Raw genomic sequence first — 18,546 nt, 5'->3', positions numbered from 1 at the left:
AAAAAGAAATTATTTAATAAAAAGGAGAGTGAGGGAGAAAGAGAAAATATCAACTGAAACAAATACTTCAATCTAATGTTTGAAGTAAATTGTCAATAATTGTTTAACGGTATACTTAATTTGTTGATGTGTGGCATTATGCATAGAGGATCAAGAGGGTGGCTGTTTCTGCTTGATTAAAATTAATGACATCCAATTCAAAGAGCGCTTGAATCGCTGAAAGGTCAAGACCTTGCGTATCGTATTATAAAATTCCCTCCGGGATAAGCCTAGCGCCCCATCTGTATATTCATAAATCACGGGTTGTTGAAACAATAACGAGGATGATTTGATTACTTCGTGGATATTTTTACTTCACCATTCCCCTCATTTCATAAGGACGTCGCTAAAATGGCATTTTGTTCTTCTTGTGGATCACCTAATCAGAATGATAATTATTGCTCAAAGTGTGGGAAGAAAATTGACAAGTCCTTGGGTATGTATATATACAGATTCTCTCTTTCGGGCTCTCCCCCTCTCTCTTTCTCTATCTCTCTCTCTCTCTCTATCTCTCTCTCTCTCTCTCTCTGTCTCATATAAACAACTTCTACATTGTAGTTATCCATCACAAATACAATGTGTGGTATTTACAGAAACTACAGGCACTGAAAGAACAAAACATGTAACATTACCAACTTTTGATGAGTTTCAAAGCTTTAGAAGAGAAAAAGAACAGGAACGGAGAACTACATTTCCTTTCTCTAAAAAGGGTAGAAAATGCGAAGGGCGTGTCAAGGTTGGTATAGCTAAAGATTTCTTTCAGGCGAACATATAAATGCAGAATACATGGTTTTCACGCACATACAATCTTTCATCATCGCAAACCACGGCCAAAATGTACGATCCTCTCCCATTGAGAGAGACAAACATGTAGACTCAGAACCGTGGCTTGAGACGATGACACCCTTCTGGTTGAGTTGACGTGTATGAAACAATTTTAATCAGACTCTGAAGAGTCAAAGGAAAAAATAGACTTATTTGAATTATTTAAAATTAACTAAAAAGTGAGCTTGGGCTCCACCCCTTTGAAAATGCAGACCATCGAAATCTGCATGAAGTTGATATTAAAACTTAAAAGTCATAGGTATGAAGCTTCAGAATTCAACGACTATCCCTACATCCAAACTAATCACCACCACCAACTTGAAATAGGGTTTTCACGTTAGGAAAGCAGTTTAATTTTTTTTGCTTATAAACCCAGGCCCTGGCATTCTTGCACGTTTACCTGTATATATTAAAATTAATTCACCACCAGAAATACCTTCATTTTACTTATGGGTCATTTATTACCGTTATTACTTTCTCAAAGGAACCCACTGTCTTGTCTGTTACACATCTTGCTTAAAAATTTATGGACAGTTTAAGGATGGATGGGCTAATTTATTTAAACAATAAAATGCTTTCTTTGTTTGTTGTTACTGGAATGAACGGAAGCAGCTGTTGCAGAAAAAATACATATTAACCCGCGTAAGCGGGTTATGTAATTTTTTTTCTGCAATAGCTGCGACTGTTCGTAAAATTGACTGTTCCGTATTATGATGTGATCTTGACATCTAGACATGTAACAAGAAAAGAAAGAATGTTTGGTAAAGAATTCATGCTGTATATATAACTCATTCTTTTCGTAAAACTAAAATTCTTAATTTAATTTTCATTTTCTTTTATTTTACTTCATAACAGCATTTGATTTAGACCCCCCCCCCCCCCACACACACAACAACAACAACAACAACAAAAGAAAGAAAAGGGACACAAAGGCATCTAAATACTTATTATTCTAACTGAAATATAAAACTTAAGATCCTTCCCTCAAAACTGATGACATTAATGGCCCCGCGCACAAAAATCAGAGATAAACGTTTAAGTTCGCTCTAATGTGTCTACAAGTTTTCTTGGCATGCGGTAAAACGCTGCTGACAGATCAATTAATTCAATGGTACAAATTTGAAAAAATGTCCCTTGATCCTTTGAATTCAGTATACACACCAGCAGATCTGTTGAAACAACGAATATATATAAAGCCTTTTTGACAACTGTAGATCACGTGCACTATTTTATTTTTTTTGCGTCCTGCTGATTTTTAACTGAATATATGATATATGTTCGCCAATTACACTGTATAAGCATACATATTATAATTACACATAAACAAGGTTTCAAGCATGGGAGCATAGCATAGCATCCAGGCATAATTAAGAATTTTGATTGTGAAAACAAAATAAAACCCCACCCCTTATCAAATTAGGATTTTTGAGCTAGTTCGGAGATTTTTTTACCTATAGTAGGTTTATGAACACACCACACTTCACACTGTATCCATCAATGTTAGAAAAGCGAGTATGCGAGCGGAACTAACATTTTATTTTAATTAGGTTAAGTTTCATTACTTATAATCAAAATTTACTGGTTTAATATAGTTATATCGGCATAAAATGCGACCAAAATGACAAATTTGAATTACATTTAGTGTATTTCAAAAAGTATGTTTTTTTCTAATTCAACAAATATGCTAAATATCACAGAATATGTTTTTTTTTTTTAACTGTGATCATTTTTGTGCGGTTCTTAATTTTCATATGTCCTAATCTTCCATGTATATCTTTTTTTCTGTTTTCAAATTAGATAACTGTAGGTTTAATGAGATGCAACGCAGGGGCACCAAAGTACGTAAGAGGTAGTGGCGTTACCTTGGAAGTCCTACCAAGTAGCACTGGTGGTGACTTAATAAGATTAGCACAGGAAAAGCATATCCTTCTTAATAAAGGTCTACCAGATACCAGTTACGTTCTTCTGTATAAAGATGGTTCGTTAGCTACCTGTATTCCTGGCACATCATCTCCCATGACCCTTCGTGGATACAAGGAATTTCTTGGATTTCCTTATCAAAAAGTACCACTATATATATGTCCAAAAACGGAGTACGAAAAAGGTATGTTTTAAAATAACTTAGAAAAAGCGGAGAATTCATCATTGGAAATATTTATTTTACAATAGCTTTAAACGATTTTATCTGCCCATATGCCAAAGGTGTCAAGAGGAAATTAAAAATTGGGTATAGAAAGGAGGTATGAGCTGAACAAAAAATGTATATAAACACCAATTTAAAATGCCTATATATTATGAACATGTCTACAAATAAGGGGGGATAACCACACCACCCACCCTCCGGTTTCGACGTCTCTGTATGTGTTTAATTGCTAATGCATTAATTTCATTTTTTAACAGTTCAAAAAGACTCCGACTCTGACGAGTTACCCGAAATAAACTTGGATGATTCTTGGGACTCGTCAGGCACTCCAGAAATAAAGTTTCGGAAAAAAAGAACCCAAACCAACATTCAAAGACAAAAGGACGACCAGCCATCAACTAGTTCTTCGATGTCAGGGGCACATTGCTTAAATTACAGGTATTTATATTATATTTTTTATTAGTAATGTTATAAATTATCAAAAATATTTTTAAATTAAATTATAGGTTGTATGTTTTTTTTTATAAAAACAATATCTTTATAGTGAGTACATCACCATATTGCCAGATGAAAGCGATGATAAAGAGGATAAAACAGTCTCACCACTACCGCCCCTTCTTGATAAGGAAGAGGACAATGTTCAGTAAATATTACATAAATAAAGATATTTGCAGTGACATAGCATCAATTTTGAAAGGGGACAATCAGATAACAAAAAATTCTATCTTAAAAAACAATCAAATAAAAAATAGAAATTGCCCAAACTCGAAAATCGTATTTCGTGGTGGTGGGGGTAGGGTTGTGGTTAGGGGATTGGACTTTTTTCAGTACCATATTATCTACATATAATGCTATATTACCCTTTTTTACCTTACTGTGGGTATAAGTGGGAGGAGGGCGGAGCACCCAGCCTTCAATGAATATTATTAATACAGTAGTATAAAGTTATGTTTGTAAAAAGGGGGAGGACATCCCCCTCCTGTTGCTACGTGCCTTATTTGTGTAATTGCATGCTGCATGTATTTTCATTTTATTGAATAATTTCTAGCATGTATATTTTAGGGAAGTAGTTTCTACAACGGTCAAAGACATTTTGATGGATCTTAGTCAAAAAATTAAGAAGACAGAGATAAACAGATTCAACATCAATAGAAAAAATGTTTGGGATGGGGCTTGTCGAGGATTCAAAAGAACATCATTTTCACCTGAAAACACCTTATTTGTGAAATTTACTGATGATGAAGGGGCATCGGAAGAGGCTTTGGATCAGGGTGGCCCTAGAAGGGAGTTCCTTCGCCTGCTTATGGGAAGCCTTTCCCAAACGTGTATGTTTGAGGGCCCCATTACATCCAGAATATTGGCTCTTGATAGTCAGGGTACGCATACAAATGTATTTTTTTTTTGGGGGGGGGGAGGGGGTATAAACACAGGCGCTTGTTTCATACAGGAAGCTTAGTCTTCTACTATAACAATAAGAGACACAAAATTGATTTCTCTTTTGTATATGCATGTGTGTTGGGGGGGGGGGTGAACAAACATGCTAATGAAGAAGAAAATATTTCAAAAGTTTTCAGTGGAGACAAAAGTTAAAAAAAAAGTTTTAGTCATTCTAGAAATAAATATATTCTGTCCTGTGTATGAGTGATCTGTCTCGATCGTCATTTTTGGAATCAAATGGCTCTCCTCTGAAAAAAAATTAATCGATGTCTTCTATGAATTTTATATGTCTTCTTAAGGCTAAAAATAAATCATATGAATATGAATTTCAAACAATATATTAAAAATTTTGGGAGTTAAAAGTATTTGTCTTCTGGGTGCATAAAAAAACCATGCCTTCTAGAGTAGCTGAAGGGGATTGAAAATGCATTTCAAATTAGAATTTCAATCCAACATTTTCTCGGTCAACCGCGTCGAATTGTACCTGCCCATTTCATTGTCTGTCAATAATTGTTTTGTCTGTAAGAGATTGAAATGACGTAAGCTGCATATTTCCAATGTTCCATGATCTTATGCTTTCTTATGTTCATTGCAGCTTTACAAAGAGATGATTATTATATGGCCGGACAAATGTTGGCGATTTGTCTTGTACATGGTGGACCTTCACCAAAATTCTTCTCACCAACACTGTTTGATGCTTTGGTACAAGGGCCCGAGAAAATCCATGTTCCGCTGGACGATATAACCAATGAGGAAGTCAGAAATGCTATAAAGAGGGTAAACTGAATACTAGATACTTCTGAGGATTCTTAATGCACTTCATGTTCCCATAGAAATATGTATTTTGACAGTTATTAAATAAAATTAGTGAATTTTTAAATAAAGAATCTCTGATATATCGACTATATTAAAAACTTGTAAGACATTGTTCTATATTAATATATGAAAACAAATAAATTATGAAATGTTATATAACAACAGATAACGGAAGCAGAGAACATACACGATCTTCAAAATACCCTTCATGCCGAGGCAAGTATTCTTACGATAGCTGGATGTTTCCATCATGTAAAATCTGTGGAGGAAAAATATCATATTGCAGAAGATTTAAAGAGATGGTATGTTCTAGGAAGAACAAGGTCAGCTTACGAAAGGTACGCTTAATATTAATTATGATAACGTATATATAGGATAATGTATATTATTGTAAGTTTGCAGATTATGTACTACTTATATATAGGTTTTTAATTAAACTTGCTTGTTTTAGTAGAAGAATAAGTTTATTTCTTTTAATAGGTTGAGAAAGGGATTGGAAACTCTAGGTGTTTTACAAGAAATCATCAAACATCCAAATCTTCTCAGAAATTGCTTCATATATAGTCCTATGCAACCAACCGCTGCTGAAATCGAAAGTCTGTTTATACCCAAGATGAGTGTGGTAGGAAGTAGCAAGCGTTTAATTGAAAATACAACATTGGGGTTTTGGAGGGATTACATCCAGGATGCTGAAGGTATTTATTTCTAGCAACATATCAAGCCCCTTCCGAATTTCTGTCATCTTAATGAATATTAGAAAAAATATTTTTACATTACAATTATGGTCAAGTGGAATACTGTTGGATGTTACATGTAAGAATAAAAAAAGATATATCTATTTACTGTGAAAGTCAACACTTAATTCAATACCTAATGCCTTTACTTTCAGAAAAGTCTGCCAAAGCATCACTCTCTGCAATTCTTATTTTTGCAACTGGATCTGATTCAATACCCCCACAAGGATTCACTCCTTCACCATCAGTATCATTCATTCACGCAGAAGAGGAGGGGCAGAATTTCATATCAAAATTCCCAATAGCAAACACATGCGCAAACGAGCTGAAGTTACCTGTAGTCCAGTCCTATGAAGAATTTAAGGACAATATGGACTTCGGAATTTTGAATTCTCCAAGCTTTGGGAGATTTTAAAGGACTCATTTGGTACTCCCCAGTACATGTCCTGAAGAACTATTACAAACTACTTCCATGTATCAACATCAGTCAAAAACATATAGCATGGGGCAAACAAATCAGATTGAATATCTAATTACACACAATATTTTACGTGTGTGTTTTTGTAAGAGTAGACCAAAATTCTGGAAATATTTTTTAAGGATTTGACTTCCAGTTTATGCATGTAGTCAATAATATCCTTGTAATAACCAAACAGAAAAATAAACATGTTTTAATGGATGTCGTGTAAAATTAAAAGTAATCGTATATCAAGACAGAAAAAAACTAGGATGTGTTCGTGAAACACTTTTCTTCCCAATATGTCAGCTTTTAGCGAAGGTTAAAGTTCCTCAAATACTAGTCAAACTTCAAGGTCAAGGATTAAAGGGTTGACTAGTTATCGGAAGAAAGGACTTGTTCTCAATGAATATATATGTGAAAAAGGAGAGCCCAGACACTTGCTATTAAAATTTTTGGCTTAGGTTAAAGGTTTTTGAAATGTAAACCAAACATGAAGCACCAATGTTCAAAAGTTCAAAATCCAAATTTAACTTTTTTCAAAAACAGGTCAAACTCTAAGTTCAAAAAGTCAAATTTGTTGGTATGGAATGCATTGTCACATTAAATACACCTATGAAATATGAAGACCCTTGTACTAATTGTTCAAAAGATTTGTGAATTTTTAATTTTTTTTAACTGGGTCAAAGTCAAAAGGTCAGAGATATTTATATTCCTTGAAAGATCTTGTTTCAATAAATACACATGTGAAATTTGAGAGCTATTATAGCACCAATCGTTCAAAAGATATGGCCATGGTTATAATATTAGGTAATTTATGGCTGGATTATTTTAAACTCCAAGGTCAAGGGGTCAAATATGTTGATACGTAAAGAAAAGCATTGTCACAAGGATTATATTTTTGAAATATGTGACCCATTGCTCAAACCAATCAAAGGTTATAGTCGTGTTAAAGTTTTTGCAGACGAATAGAAAGACAGCTGGACAGACGGAGACGGAAGCATGGGGCAAAAACTATACATTTCTGAATTTTCGAATACGAATTATAAAAATCCAAGTTTAATGAACAGTTGCTCTCTAAAAACAATATTATTTAAATACAATGTAGATCTTTCACGCCTTTCTGACCTCTGAAATCCAGTTCGCGAATATGCAGGGCATGCATGTACACTTTCCTTTTCTGAATACCTCTTAAGCCTTTTTTTTTTTATTAATTATTACTATCTATCTATGTTGTTAATTTTCGCCAGAGAGGCGCATAAGTCTCAAATATTGTTTTAACGCAGAGTCAAAATCACTTGGTTCATCCCAATCTGCAAAGGATTTGACATACTCTAAGTATTCTTCTACATCGTTATCATCACACAACTTTTTAGGTTTAGTGTTTACTCTCATATTGTTGATTTGGTCCTGATTGATTGGCTGTTTAAAGTCTGATTTGCTGTAGAGGTCGTGTAAGAAATATATTTCATTTGGAATTCCTGCAGGACACGAGCCTGTGTTTGGTCTTATTCTATGAGAGTTCCATGCTAATGCGGTACTCTCGAGTTCTTTTTGTAATATATTCATAAAGCAAAACTGAAAACAAGATTTCTGAAATCGATTATCTGGATTGTAAATACCGACTGAATACAAATCGGAGAAATAGTCCATCATCCACTGAGCTTTGTTTCTTTTAAAATAGCTCCACCATGCCTCTATACGCTGATTCCTTACAGAAGTGACAAACCTGTGACTTAATTCGTTCACAGAAAAAACTGTTTGTATCGCTGCTGTTGTGCTGTTCTCGGTCCCAGGGTCTGTTCTAAGATTCTTTGGGATTCCTTCCATTTGTTCTATACAATTCAAATAATAACCTGCAATAACAGCTGGGTCATTATTAGTGGCACATACTTCTAACCACATGACACGTCTGGAAAATCCATCTACAGCACCATGAATTGCAAATCCATACGGTTTTAATTTATCAAAACCGTCCATATGCCAGGTAAAGTTAGGACCATCACTGATATAAATTCGTCTTTGCAAACGCCGTGTCCTCCTTTTCTCACTGCCATGGGGGTCCAATCTCCGTAAAATTTCCATTACTTTATTCCTTGCAACAACAAGTTTATATTTTCTTTGTAGTGTCCTCCACATTTCTCTGTACCCAACATTACTGTTAGGGCCAGTTAACTCCTCTTTTATTTTATCTTCAACGATTGGAAGAGGAGTCATGTGTTTCCTTCGATAGAGGTTGAAAGATTTTAGTCTTTGTTTAAGTTTACGGACGCTCCATGTAATGCTGTGATACAATGATAAACACAGAAGCATCTTTTCATATGTATAACCCTCAATCATATATGCTCTCAACATATCCTCTTCCGTCTCAAACTGTTGCATCTGTGGTGGCTTAGGTAACGTTGCATTTGACAAAGGCAGGCTGGTTGCGATGGTCAATATTAGAAACATAATTTGTGTCCTGAAAAAAATCACAAAGTAATACAATGCTGTTTTATAGATTTTAGTCCATCCAGATTCAATTTCAAAAAACGTTCCATGAAAAATACATGTATAAACTATTCAGACTTGCTCAAGTCAAACGTTTTTACTTTTTTAAAAATAAAAATATGACTTTGCTCTCCTTCAAACATAATGTTATGCCCTGTTCACACGGCAAGTTTAATTCGCAGTAAATTAATGCGAAGTAAACTAATGCGAATCAAACTAATGCGAATTAAATAGCGTTCACACGACAGCTAATGCGAAGTAAACTAATGCGAATTAAATTTTTACTTCGACAGTCAGGCGTGGGGAAGGCTATTATGACGTCATTTGCAAATCACGTCACTTTATGCAGAAGCAAATGCATTAGACATAATGCCACAGTGTCTGGAGACATATTTCAGTGATTAACATATTTTTTCTTAGTTTTTCACTTAAAATAGCACAAGTACTTAAAGCTGACCACCGACATGACGGATTTGACTTAATTTTGCCATTACGCATGCCCCAATATTTAATCCAAATTAGCTTCGCTTAGCGTTCACACGGAGCTAATGCGAAGTAATTTAATTCGCAGTAAACTAATGCGAAGTAAACTAATTCGCATTAAATTCTCCGTGTGAACGCTAAGCGAAGCTAATTCGCAGTAAACTTACGTTTAATTCGAATTAAACTCTTCGTGTGAACAGGGCATTATTAATCATCGGACCTGTGACAAGGTTATGTCGTTTACGAATCAATATTTATGCCCTGTTCATGAAGCGCGCTTCATGAAATATGCCTACGTGACAAGTCTGTGTGATTCACACACCAATAACTCACACAAAACTAAAAAACATTCCTTAATTGAATTAGAAATTCGTGTACTCCTCATGTAAATTTCTAATTCAGTAATGGTAAAGGACAGTTAGTAGGTATCTGTTTTGTTGTGCAATCTTTAACCTATCCCCAAATAAAAGTTGTTTTAGCTACCGAATAAGATTATGCGGACCTTTTGAGAATGAATTTAGTTTTCCTTTTAGCAGTATCGAAAGAACATCCCGACCAAACCAAGATCTAGTTTTAATTAATTTTTAAAAGTTATTTCCGATATATTCGGTTAAGTAAAATACGAGTATATGAAAAATGAAAGGCATCTTAATAAAAAGCTTTTAGTTCTACTTTGTTTTTCATAAATTATCTGTGAGGACTGTAAAAACACAAGCAGTACTTGGAAATTGAAATATTTTTAGTGAGTCATAACGAAACATGGCTCTAAGGAAGGGGGCACGAGTTTTCTCTGCCCCATCCAGAAAGTATTCTAAAGAAGATAAAACTTACTCTGGAATGAACCCCTCAATTACGCTAATACATTTAATTTTCCAATTTTTTTTGCTTTAAAAAAATCCTTTTATAGCCTCTTCCTCAACTTAGGGGCCACAATTTTCAGCATATTTCCAAATTAATGTTTTGTTGTATTTGTAATACATAATTGCAATGTAAGTACATGTAGTTAACCGTGTATCTTTTACAACATATTAAAGTAAATGTGCCAAAATATATCAATAAAATGCAAAATTCCAAGGAAATAAGAGCCGATTGTCTCGCAAGAAATTGCCATTCTGACATTGTTTTCTTTGAAAACTTAAGGCATTCTTATCTTGTTGAAAAATTACATATTTATATCTTCTCATGTAATTAGAATCTTCGGTTTATATTTTAACAAGACAAAGTGGAGTGAATATTCACTACAGGGAACGTTTCAGCCTTCATTATCTTCAAACTTTACAATAATGTGATGCGTTGACCAGTTTGATCAATTGACCCTGTAGGTCTGGGAAAAGAAGTTAACATATCTGTTAGGATTCCGGTGTATACAACGGCTATAAAATTTGTAACATTTAGAAAATTCCCATGGCAATACATCATTTGTCACCTATAGCTAATCAAACAACACAGCCGGGCTGTAAAATGATATGTTACCAATCGAATTTTGCAAAGTTTGATGGCATTATTAAAATTCACTGCAGGGAAATTTGAATATGTCAAAGCATCCAATGGATTATTATAATTGCGTAATTCTTTACATTATTAAAAAATTCTTTAATAGTCCTGAACATTCTACAAGAGGCCCATGGGTCACATCGCTCACCTGAGCACTATAGCTTGGGAAAAAGCAGAAATCAATTTATTATTGGAAAGTTTAAACCCAAAAGTGGTTTCAACCAATCCTTAAAGAGCACAGGGTATGATTAGAACAAACTTGAATCTACACTAACTAAAGATGCTTCATATTTCTTTGACAACCTGTGGCTTTTTGTCCTTTACATTTGTACTTACATTGTATCCCCGCCCTACCCCAGGGGGTCATGACTTGAACAAACTTAAATCTACACTACCTGAGGATGCTTCCATATGGATATGACTAACAATGGCTTTGCCATTCTTGAAAAGAAAATTTATAAAGTTTTTTTTTCTACATATTTCTATGTAAAACTTGGAAATTTGAATCAACTCTACCCCCAGGGGTCATATCTTGAACAATCCTGAATATACACTACCTGAGGATGCTTCTGTATAAATATGATCATTCATGCCTTTGTATTCTTGAGAAGAAAATTTTAAAAGAATTTTCCTCTATTTTTCTATGTTAAACTTTAATTGGCCATTGTGACCCCACCCTACCCCCCCCGGGGGTCATGATTTGTATAAACTTTAGTCTACGCTTCCTGAGGATGCTTTCCTATAAGTTTCATTTTTCCTGGCACAATGGTTCTTGAGAAGAAGATTTTTAAAACATTCCACCAAATTTTCACTATTTCTGAATTATCTCCCCTTGAATAAGGGCGTGGTCCTTCATTTAAACAAATTTGAATCCCCATTACCCAAGGATACTTTGTGCCAAGCTTGGTTGAAAATTGGCCCAGTGGTTCTTGAGAAGAAGTAAAAAATGTGAAAAGTTTTCATACAGACAGACAGACGGACGCCGGACAAAATGTGATCAGAAAAGCTCACTTGAGCCTTCGGCTCAGGTGAGCTAATTAAAGTAAGGATGGAATTGATGTACTGACTGCAAGTATACACATTTTAAATTGCATTATATACATCTATGTTAGTTGTCGTTATCATCAAACAAGGCACACACACTTGTAAAATACTTACCTTTTTAAAACTGACATTTTCTCTGTGAATAACACGTCCCTGTTTGGCGCTGAAGACACACTCACTGTGGAATGAACCACGCGTGACTGGCACCCTTATCCCCGCGTTTTGTTTTGTTAAACTTATCAATGATGGTATCTTAACTTAATGATTTCGTTTTTCTTTATTTAATAATTTTTTTTATTTAATAATTTCGTTTTCTTTTATTTAATAATTTCGTTTTTTCTTTATTTATTTCTGGTTTGCACTATTGGGCTTTGTGGAAGCCCAATAGAGCTCAGCTAGAAGGTCAAGACCTTGCGTATAGTATTACTGGATTCCCATGAACTTAACCTAGCGTCCGATCTGTGTACCCATAAATCTTAGATTGTTGAAACTATAAAAAGAAAAATGATTTGATTACTTTGTGGGATTTCTTATGTACAATAGTGTGCATTGTTTGTTTATAAATATCACCGACTTATAAATATACAAATTGCGAGTTTGTCAATTAAAATATATGAGAACAAGAATTATAGTACCACTGACTTGTAAATAGTACAGACTGAGGGTTGGACATTTATAATATGTGAGAACAAGTACTAGTAGCCAGTACATCACCTCTAATTATGCGTTGATAAGATCAAGGACTCAACTGATTTGCTTTATTTCTAATTTAGTAAGCAATTATTAAAATCTACTTCTTGTAACCACTTTGACTCGTTTTACTTTTTGCACCTGTTCTCTTTAAACAATTTTTTAATATGTCAAACAAACCCAAGTCCGATCGATAACGTATTATTTTACACCTTTTTTTAATGAATGTATTGTGCGATAGTTGAATAATGGATAAGGGAATTTCCTGAATGTTAAAAATTCAACAATACGAGTTGTAAACAACGGAATCTTAACGTTCATGTTTTCTTAAATAGTTGTGCAATTAGATATCAAAGGTTAAATTCGTCCAATCCATGTATTGTAATGGATACGTTTTCGATTAAGGAAAAGGTGAATATAAAGGCAAACATCACACTTGTTTATTGTCGAAACAAAATCAGGTCTATCAGACGCGGTGCACTAATGATTTATGGGTTCAGACCCTTACCGTGCACCTCTATAAATTCCGTATTTTTGTTTCAGTTTTTCTACTTTTAATAATTTCGTTTTCTTTATATATTTTAATTTCGTTTCTCTTTATATATTAATTTCGTTTCTCTTTGTATATTAATTTCGTTTTCCTTTATATATTAATTTCGTTTTTCTTGATATATTAATTTCGTTTTCCTTTATTTAATAATTTCGTTTCTCTTTATATATTAATTTCGTTTTTCTTTATTTAATAATTTCGTTTCTCTTTATATATTAATTTCGTTTTTCTTTATTTAATAATTTCGTTTCTCTTTATATATTAATTTCGTTTTTCTTTATTTAATAATTTCGTTTCTCTTTATATATTAATTTCGTTTTTCTTTATATATTTTTGGTTTGCAATAATTTCGTTTTTCTTTATATATTTGTTTAATTTCGTTTTTTTTCAGCAGGTAAGAAATTTACCTGGAATTAAAAAGAAAGTACAGTAACTAATTGATTTCAGGTTGCTTTATATATTTTTTTAATTTTTGTTTTTTAATAATTTCGTTTTTCCATAATTTATTAGAATAATAATTTCGTTTCAAAAACATCTTATATATATAATAATTTCGTTTTTCTTTATATATCCAAAGATCAAAATTCCATTTCCGATAAAAGAGCATCTATTTCGACATCAGGCCCACCTGGTGGACAAGATTCAAAAGCATCAGAAGAGTCAGCAGTGGAAGTAACCAATATTGATAGTACAACCTGCAACGATGATGACATTAAGTCAAAAGACAGAAATGCTTCAACCGAAGAAAGATCTTCTTTATCGTCAAAAGTAGAAAGTAATAATTTTGCAGAACAAAATTCTGCAATATTTGAGGTCCCTGAAATTTTGACTGCTGAAGGGTTTGTCATAAAGCTTTATGTAACAGACTTGCTGGAAGCTGACGCAGATATAATTGTCAATGCTGCCAACGATAAATTGTCCCACGGAGCAGGCATTGCCTTAGCTATCGCCAGGGTAGCAGGTCCAGTGATGAGAAAAGAATGTAAGGACTACATCCAAAAGTATGGTACTCTTCCAGTTTCAAAAGCGTTTGTATCAGATGCAGGACATCTAAAATTTAAAAAGATAATCCATGTTGTCGGGCCCTCTTGGCCAGAATACACCAATAAGCTGGATTGTCTGAAAGATTTAGCAAGAACTGTAACGAACCTTTTAGAGAAGGCCAAAGAATGCAAAGTCAGAACTGTTGCCATGCCAACTATAAGTTCAGGTGAACATATAGATTTTAGTTAATTATTTGAGTGATATACATGTATAGTCAAACTAACCTCATTTAATAAAACTTTACCTTTTTATCTCTATCTACAGATATGCATGGTTGTTGAATTGAAAAGAAATCTAGATCAGTCAAAAATCAAATAAAAGAGATTCAGTTAATAAAATCAAATTTGAGGACAAAACCTTCGAGGCATTACATGAACTATCAGTTTCAACTTCACGTCAAAATTTATAATTCGAGGTCAAGAGATATAAAAAATTATTGGTCAAAGAAAGATCTTAATACAAGAAATAATCTAAAAATGTGAAACCTCTAGCACCAACCAATCAAAATGTATCAAGTGTCAAAAGTAATGGCACATAAAGAAAGAGTGTTTTACAACAAAGACATATCTGAGATAAGAAAGCCCTAGCACCAAACTAGTCAAAAACAATGGCCTTGGTTAAAGTTTCCAGAAAGTAGGCCAACCTCCAAGGTAAAAATATAAAAGGTCAAAACTGTTGTTACCAACAGAAGGTCTTGTCACAAGGAAAACTCAGAAAAGTGAAAGCCACATCTCCAACCAATAATAATGAATAATAGTATTTAAGTTTTTGCAGACAAACAGACGGACAGAGCAAATATGAAATCAAAAATATAAATCAATTACAAGGGCATAATTATTGAATTTGGCACTACTAAGTATATACCGTATATGTATGAGCCTTTCCTTTATGATGCTTTTTGAATATTATACTCGAATATTCTTTTATACAGGTATCTTCAGAGTACCAAAATCCCTGTGTGCTGCTATGTATCTGAAAGGCATCTTTGACTTTAGCAAACAGAAGAAGTTTGGATCACTTAAAGAGCTCCACATTGTTGATCTGTCAATGGAAGTCCTTGAATTAGTAAAGGAAAAGTATCAGCATTACTTAGCTTTTAAACAGGCCATTGATCCAGCGTGGTTGGTTGTAAGATACCACAGTGAGGAAGAAACAAAGACAACACAAAGTAAAACAACAACATCAACACAGGCCTCAAAGGTGTCAGAGAAAACCCAAGACAAACCAAACAGAGGAAAAGCTTCTGTATCAAATCCAAAGGAAAGTAAAAATTCTGAAAACCCTTCAATGAAAATCACCAAGATAGGCAATGTGTGTGTTTACATATATACAGGCGATATCGGTACGCTATCAGATTTAGACATCGCCGTTAGTAGTGAAAATCCATACTTCACGGGAAAAGGCGGTATTGCATCTAATTTTCTTTCAAAGGGAGGAAAAAAGTATAGAGAAGAACATGAAAAATTACAAAAACATGCACCGTTTACCTTATATTCTACAAAAACCACCTTGGGATATGAGACAAACTTTAAGAAAATCTGCCATGCTATTATCGTTGCCTTCTCGAAAGCTAACCCGTTTTTACCTCATCATCATATACCCTATAGAAATTTCATACATGGTATACTATACCAAGTGGACCACCTGGCAGGGCAAAAGTGTGGCAGAAAAATGAAAAATCTTCAGTCCATTGTTATGCCACTTTTAGGAGCAGGTAAAAGTATTTTTCCTCATTATTAAGATTTTATCCTTAGAGTTTCTTTTTAATAACTTGTAAATAAATATATACCGGTATTATTATTTTTAAAGGTAATCTTCAGGATCAAAATACCATCAAAACTCTTTGTACTCTTACTCGTGATGCGATAGAATGGTATGCCTGGTCACAGCCCTCAAATATAACGCAGATACATCTTGTTAATGTGCGGGATGGGTTTACACAAACGTTGGACAAAACCTTTAAACAGCCGGGTATAAATCTTCCGGTTTCTAAAGGTAACATTGCAAAATCTTCCAAGTTTGATTCTAGGCCTTTTCAATATATTTACACTTGGAAGGTGCCATCAAAAGATCAAACAGTAAGGTTTACAGACTTCATAAAGCAGTCAGAAAATGCCGAAGACAATACCTGCATCATCTGCATGGATGAAATGACGAAGCCCGTCGAATTTACTAGATGTCATCATCAGTTCTGCGAGGAATGTATTGCGGGATATTTTTCTGTAAAACCAGTTTGCCCCGTCTGTAATGTTGTTTACGGAAAACTTTACGGAATTCAACCCGCCAACGGAGAAGCTAAAATTTTCAAGGACACGAAATCACTGCCAGGATTCCCAAAGACAGAGACTTTCATCATCAGCTACGAATTTCCGGACGGGAAACAGGAGGTAAATATAAGGGCCGTTTCGTTTTAGGCCTTACTAGAATTTTTATTTGTCTTGATACACAATGACCCCATTCATGAAAATTCCAGACGACGAATGCTTCACATAAATTTCCTTTCCAATTTTTTTTCCCCTTGTTTCTTTGTAGCAATGCCACCCAGAACCAGGTAAACCATATACTGGGACACAAAGACAGGCTTATCTTCCAGACAACGAGGAGGGCATGGAAGTTCTCAATTTACTGGAGAAAGCCTTCAAACAGAGATTGGTGTTCACTATAGGTGTCTCTCGCACCACAGGGAAAGAAGGTGTGGTTACTTGGAATGACATTCATCATAAAACTAGAAGAGATGGAGGTCCAGAAAGGTACTGTGTATAACAATTATATAATATAGATGCTTACAAATATTTATTTATTTTAAAAATTAATGAATATCTTCTTTATTTATTTTTTTAATTCCAGTGTGATTTTTTTTTCTTATCACCATAAAGATATTTTAACAAAATCACAAACAAGCCTATTTTTCTAGAAATTACAAGTAAATAAATAAATAAATAATAGAGAAACAAATGGTATTAACATTAAAACGTGTTGTTCTAAGAATTTAGCACGTTGGACGATATTAAGTTCAAAATGGTACGATTGAAAGAAACAACAAGAAGTGTTTGTGAAACACTATGCACCCGGCACAATAAAGTTCGAAAAAGCTTTTTTAGCATAGAGGTCACAGTCAAGGTCACAAGGTCATTGACCTTGGTGTTATTTGAAAGATCCTAATTAGTGGAGTATGCATACAAAATATGAAGTATCTATCTCTCATGGTTCAAAAGTTATGGTGCAGGTTAAAGTTGTCAACAGACAGATGGACAAACATATTGGATATAAACAACATACGCCCCGGATCTATCGATAAGGGCACCTAAAAATAATCTTGGAAACAATTGTACACAATCAGGTCAATTTAAACATAGTCAAAATTAAAAAGAAAGAATGACTGAAAATCTTAAAGTAACAGTATTTACATGTTTACAATACAGAGACATTCTTATGATGTTAAAAGTTGGGTTTATTTCAGTATATAATTTTGTTCAAAACAGAAATTGTAAAGTTTCCAAATTGCAAATCTCAATATTCGACTTAAAAATCTTCTTTGAAAGAAATTTAAATCTAAAAACAGAAAAATTACTAATTTAATTAACCACAAAACATCTCTTTTTCCAGATTCGGATATCCAGATGAGGAATACTTAACACGAGTGAAAGAAGAACTTTACGTCAAAGGAATTACCCTTTAGTCATAGAATATTTGATAGAAAAAATGTGGATTGCATTATGTATGAATTCATTTGAAATTCCCTGAGCAATATCAGTTTTCGTGCAACGTGGTTAATAGCTCTTCAAGTGTGGTAAATGATTTAAATTCTATGTACGTTAAAGGATTCAGAAAAAAGAGAGAATATGAGGACAATTTCCTTTGGCATATTGATAAATTGCATTTACATTGTTATTTTGACCCACGACCTCCGCCCAATACCAACCCATGTACAGATAAATCATGGCTACTAACACTATTTGCGAACATATCAAAAGTTATGTTTCAATAAATACATACAACTTTTTCACACCTTTTAACCACCAAATTACCCCCTCCCACCCCACCCACCAAAAACCACGATTAAGCCACCTCGTGTTTGATTACGTGCTTATGCATGACACGTATAATTTATTTTACATTTATTTGAAAATATGTAATAAAAAAAAATTCATGTACATGTTGTTTTTAATTGTTTTTCTTTAAAGTTTGAAAGAATTTATAAAGTCTTGATTTATTGAGAAGGATAATTACACCACAAAGATGTCAAAAAGATGTACAAAGTGGTCTATTTATGAACTCTGGCATCTAAATTTTGTAGAGA

At 33.8% G+C, this 18,546-nt stretch overlaps 3 protein-coding genes across 3 annotated transcripts; 2 read left to right on the top strand and 1 right to left on the bottom strand.

Moving 5' to 3' along the window:
- The first annotated feature begins 217 nt into the window (after positions 1-217).
- LOC134275887 (G2/M phase-specific E3 ubiquitin-protein ligase-like) lies at positions 218-6,695 on the top strand. The gene is made up of 9 exons (XM_062758167.1): positions 218-775; positions 2,662-2,968; positions 3,265-3,445; positions 3,552-3,650; positions 4,070-4,383; positions 5,040-5,221; positions 5,426-5,598; positions 5,741-5,955; positions 6,150-6,695. The coding sequence occupies exons 1-9, from the start codon at positions 428-430 to the stop codon at positions 6,407-6,409; spliced, it is 2,079 nt and encodes a 692-aa protein (XP_062614151.1). The 5' UTR covers positions 218-427; the 3' UTR covers positions 6,410-6,695.
- LOC134275889 (uncharacterized) lies at positions 6,648-12,338 on the bottom strand. The gene is made up of 2 exons (XM_062758168.1): positions 12,077-12,338; positions 6,648-8,912 (listed from the first exon to the last, which is right to left on the bottom strand). The coding sequence occupies exons 1-2, from the start codon at positions 12,091-12,093 to the stop codon at positions 7,688-7,690; spliced, it is 1,242 nt and encodes a 413-aa protein (XP_062614152.1). The 5' UTR covers positions 12,094-12,338; the 3' UTR covers positions 6,648-7,687.
- Positions 12,339-13,769: 1,431 nt separating this feature from the next.
- On the top strand, positions 13,770-18,344 carry LOC134275875 (uncharacterized; the record flags this gene model as incomplete). Its single annotated transcript, XM_062758157.1, has 5 exons — positions 13,770-14,412; positions 15,178-15,960; positions 16,056-16,633; positions 16,779-16,996; positions 17,853-18,344. Coding segments are annotated over 5 exons (2,295 nt in total), but the record flags the coding sequence as incomplete, so codon positions are not given.
- Positions 18,345-18,546: the final 202 nt, after the last annotated feature.

The sequence above is a fragment of the Saccostrea cucullata genome, unplaced genomic scaffold (genome assembly GCF_032062105.1).
Source record: "Saccostrea cucullata isolate Sc308-1 unplaced genomic scaffold, CSIRO_AGI_Scuc_v1 ctg628, whole genome shotgun sequence".
Taxonomy (NCBI): Eukaryota; Metazoa; Mollusca; class Bivalvia; order Ostreida; family Ostreidae; genus Saccostrea; species Saccostrea cuccullata.
Note: the sequence above shows the minus strand (reverse complement) of the source record. Positions and strands in the feature narration are given on the sequence as shown.

Bases quoted from the DNA above. Each gene is read 5' to 3' on its own strand.
- LOC134275887 (XM_062758167.1), top strand. From the start codon at position 428: ATGATAATTATTGCTCAAAGTGTGGGAAGAAAATTGACAAGTCCTTGG. The intron at 3,446-3,551 runs GTATTTATATTA...ATATCTTTATAG, and splicing joins GCACATTGCTTAAATTACAG to TGAGTACATCACCATATTGC. The intron at 3,651-4,069 runs GTAAATATTACA...TGTATATTTTAG, and splicing joins AAGGAAGAGGACAATGTTCA to GGAAGTAGTTTCTACAACGG.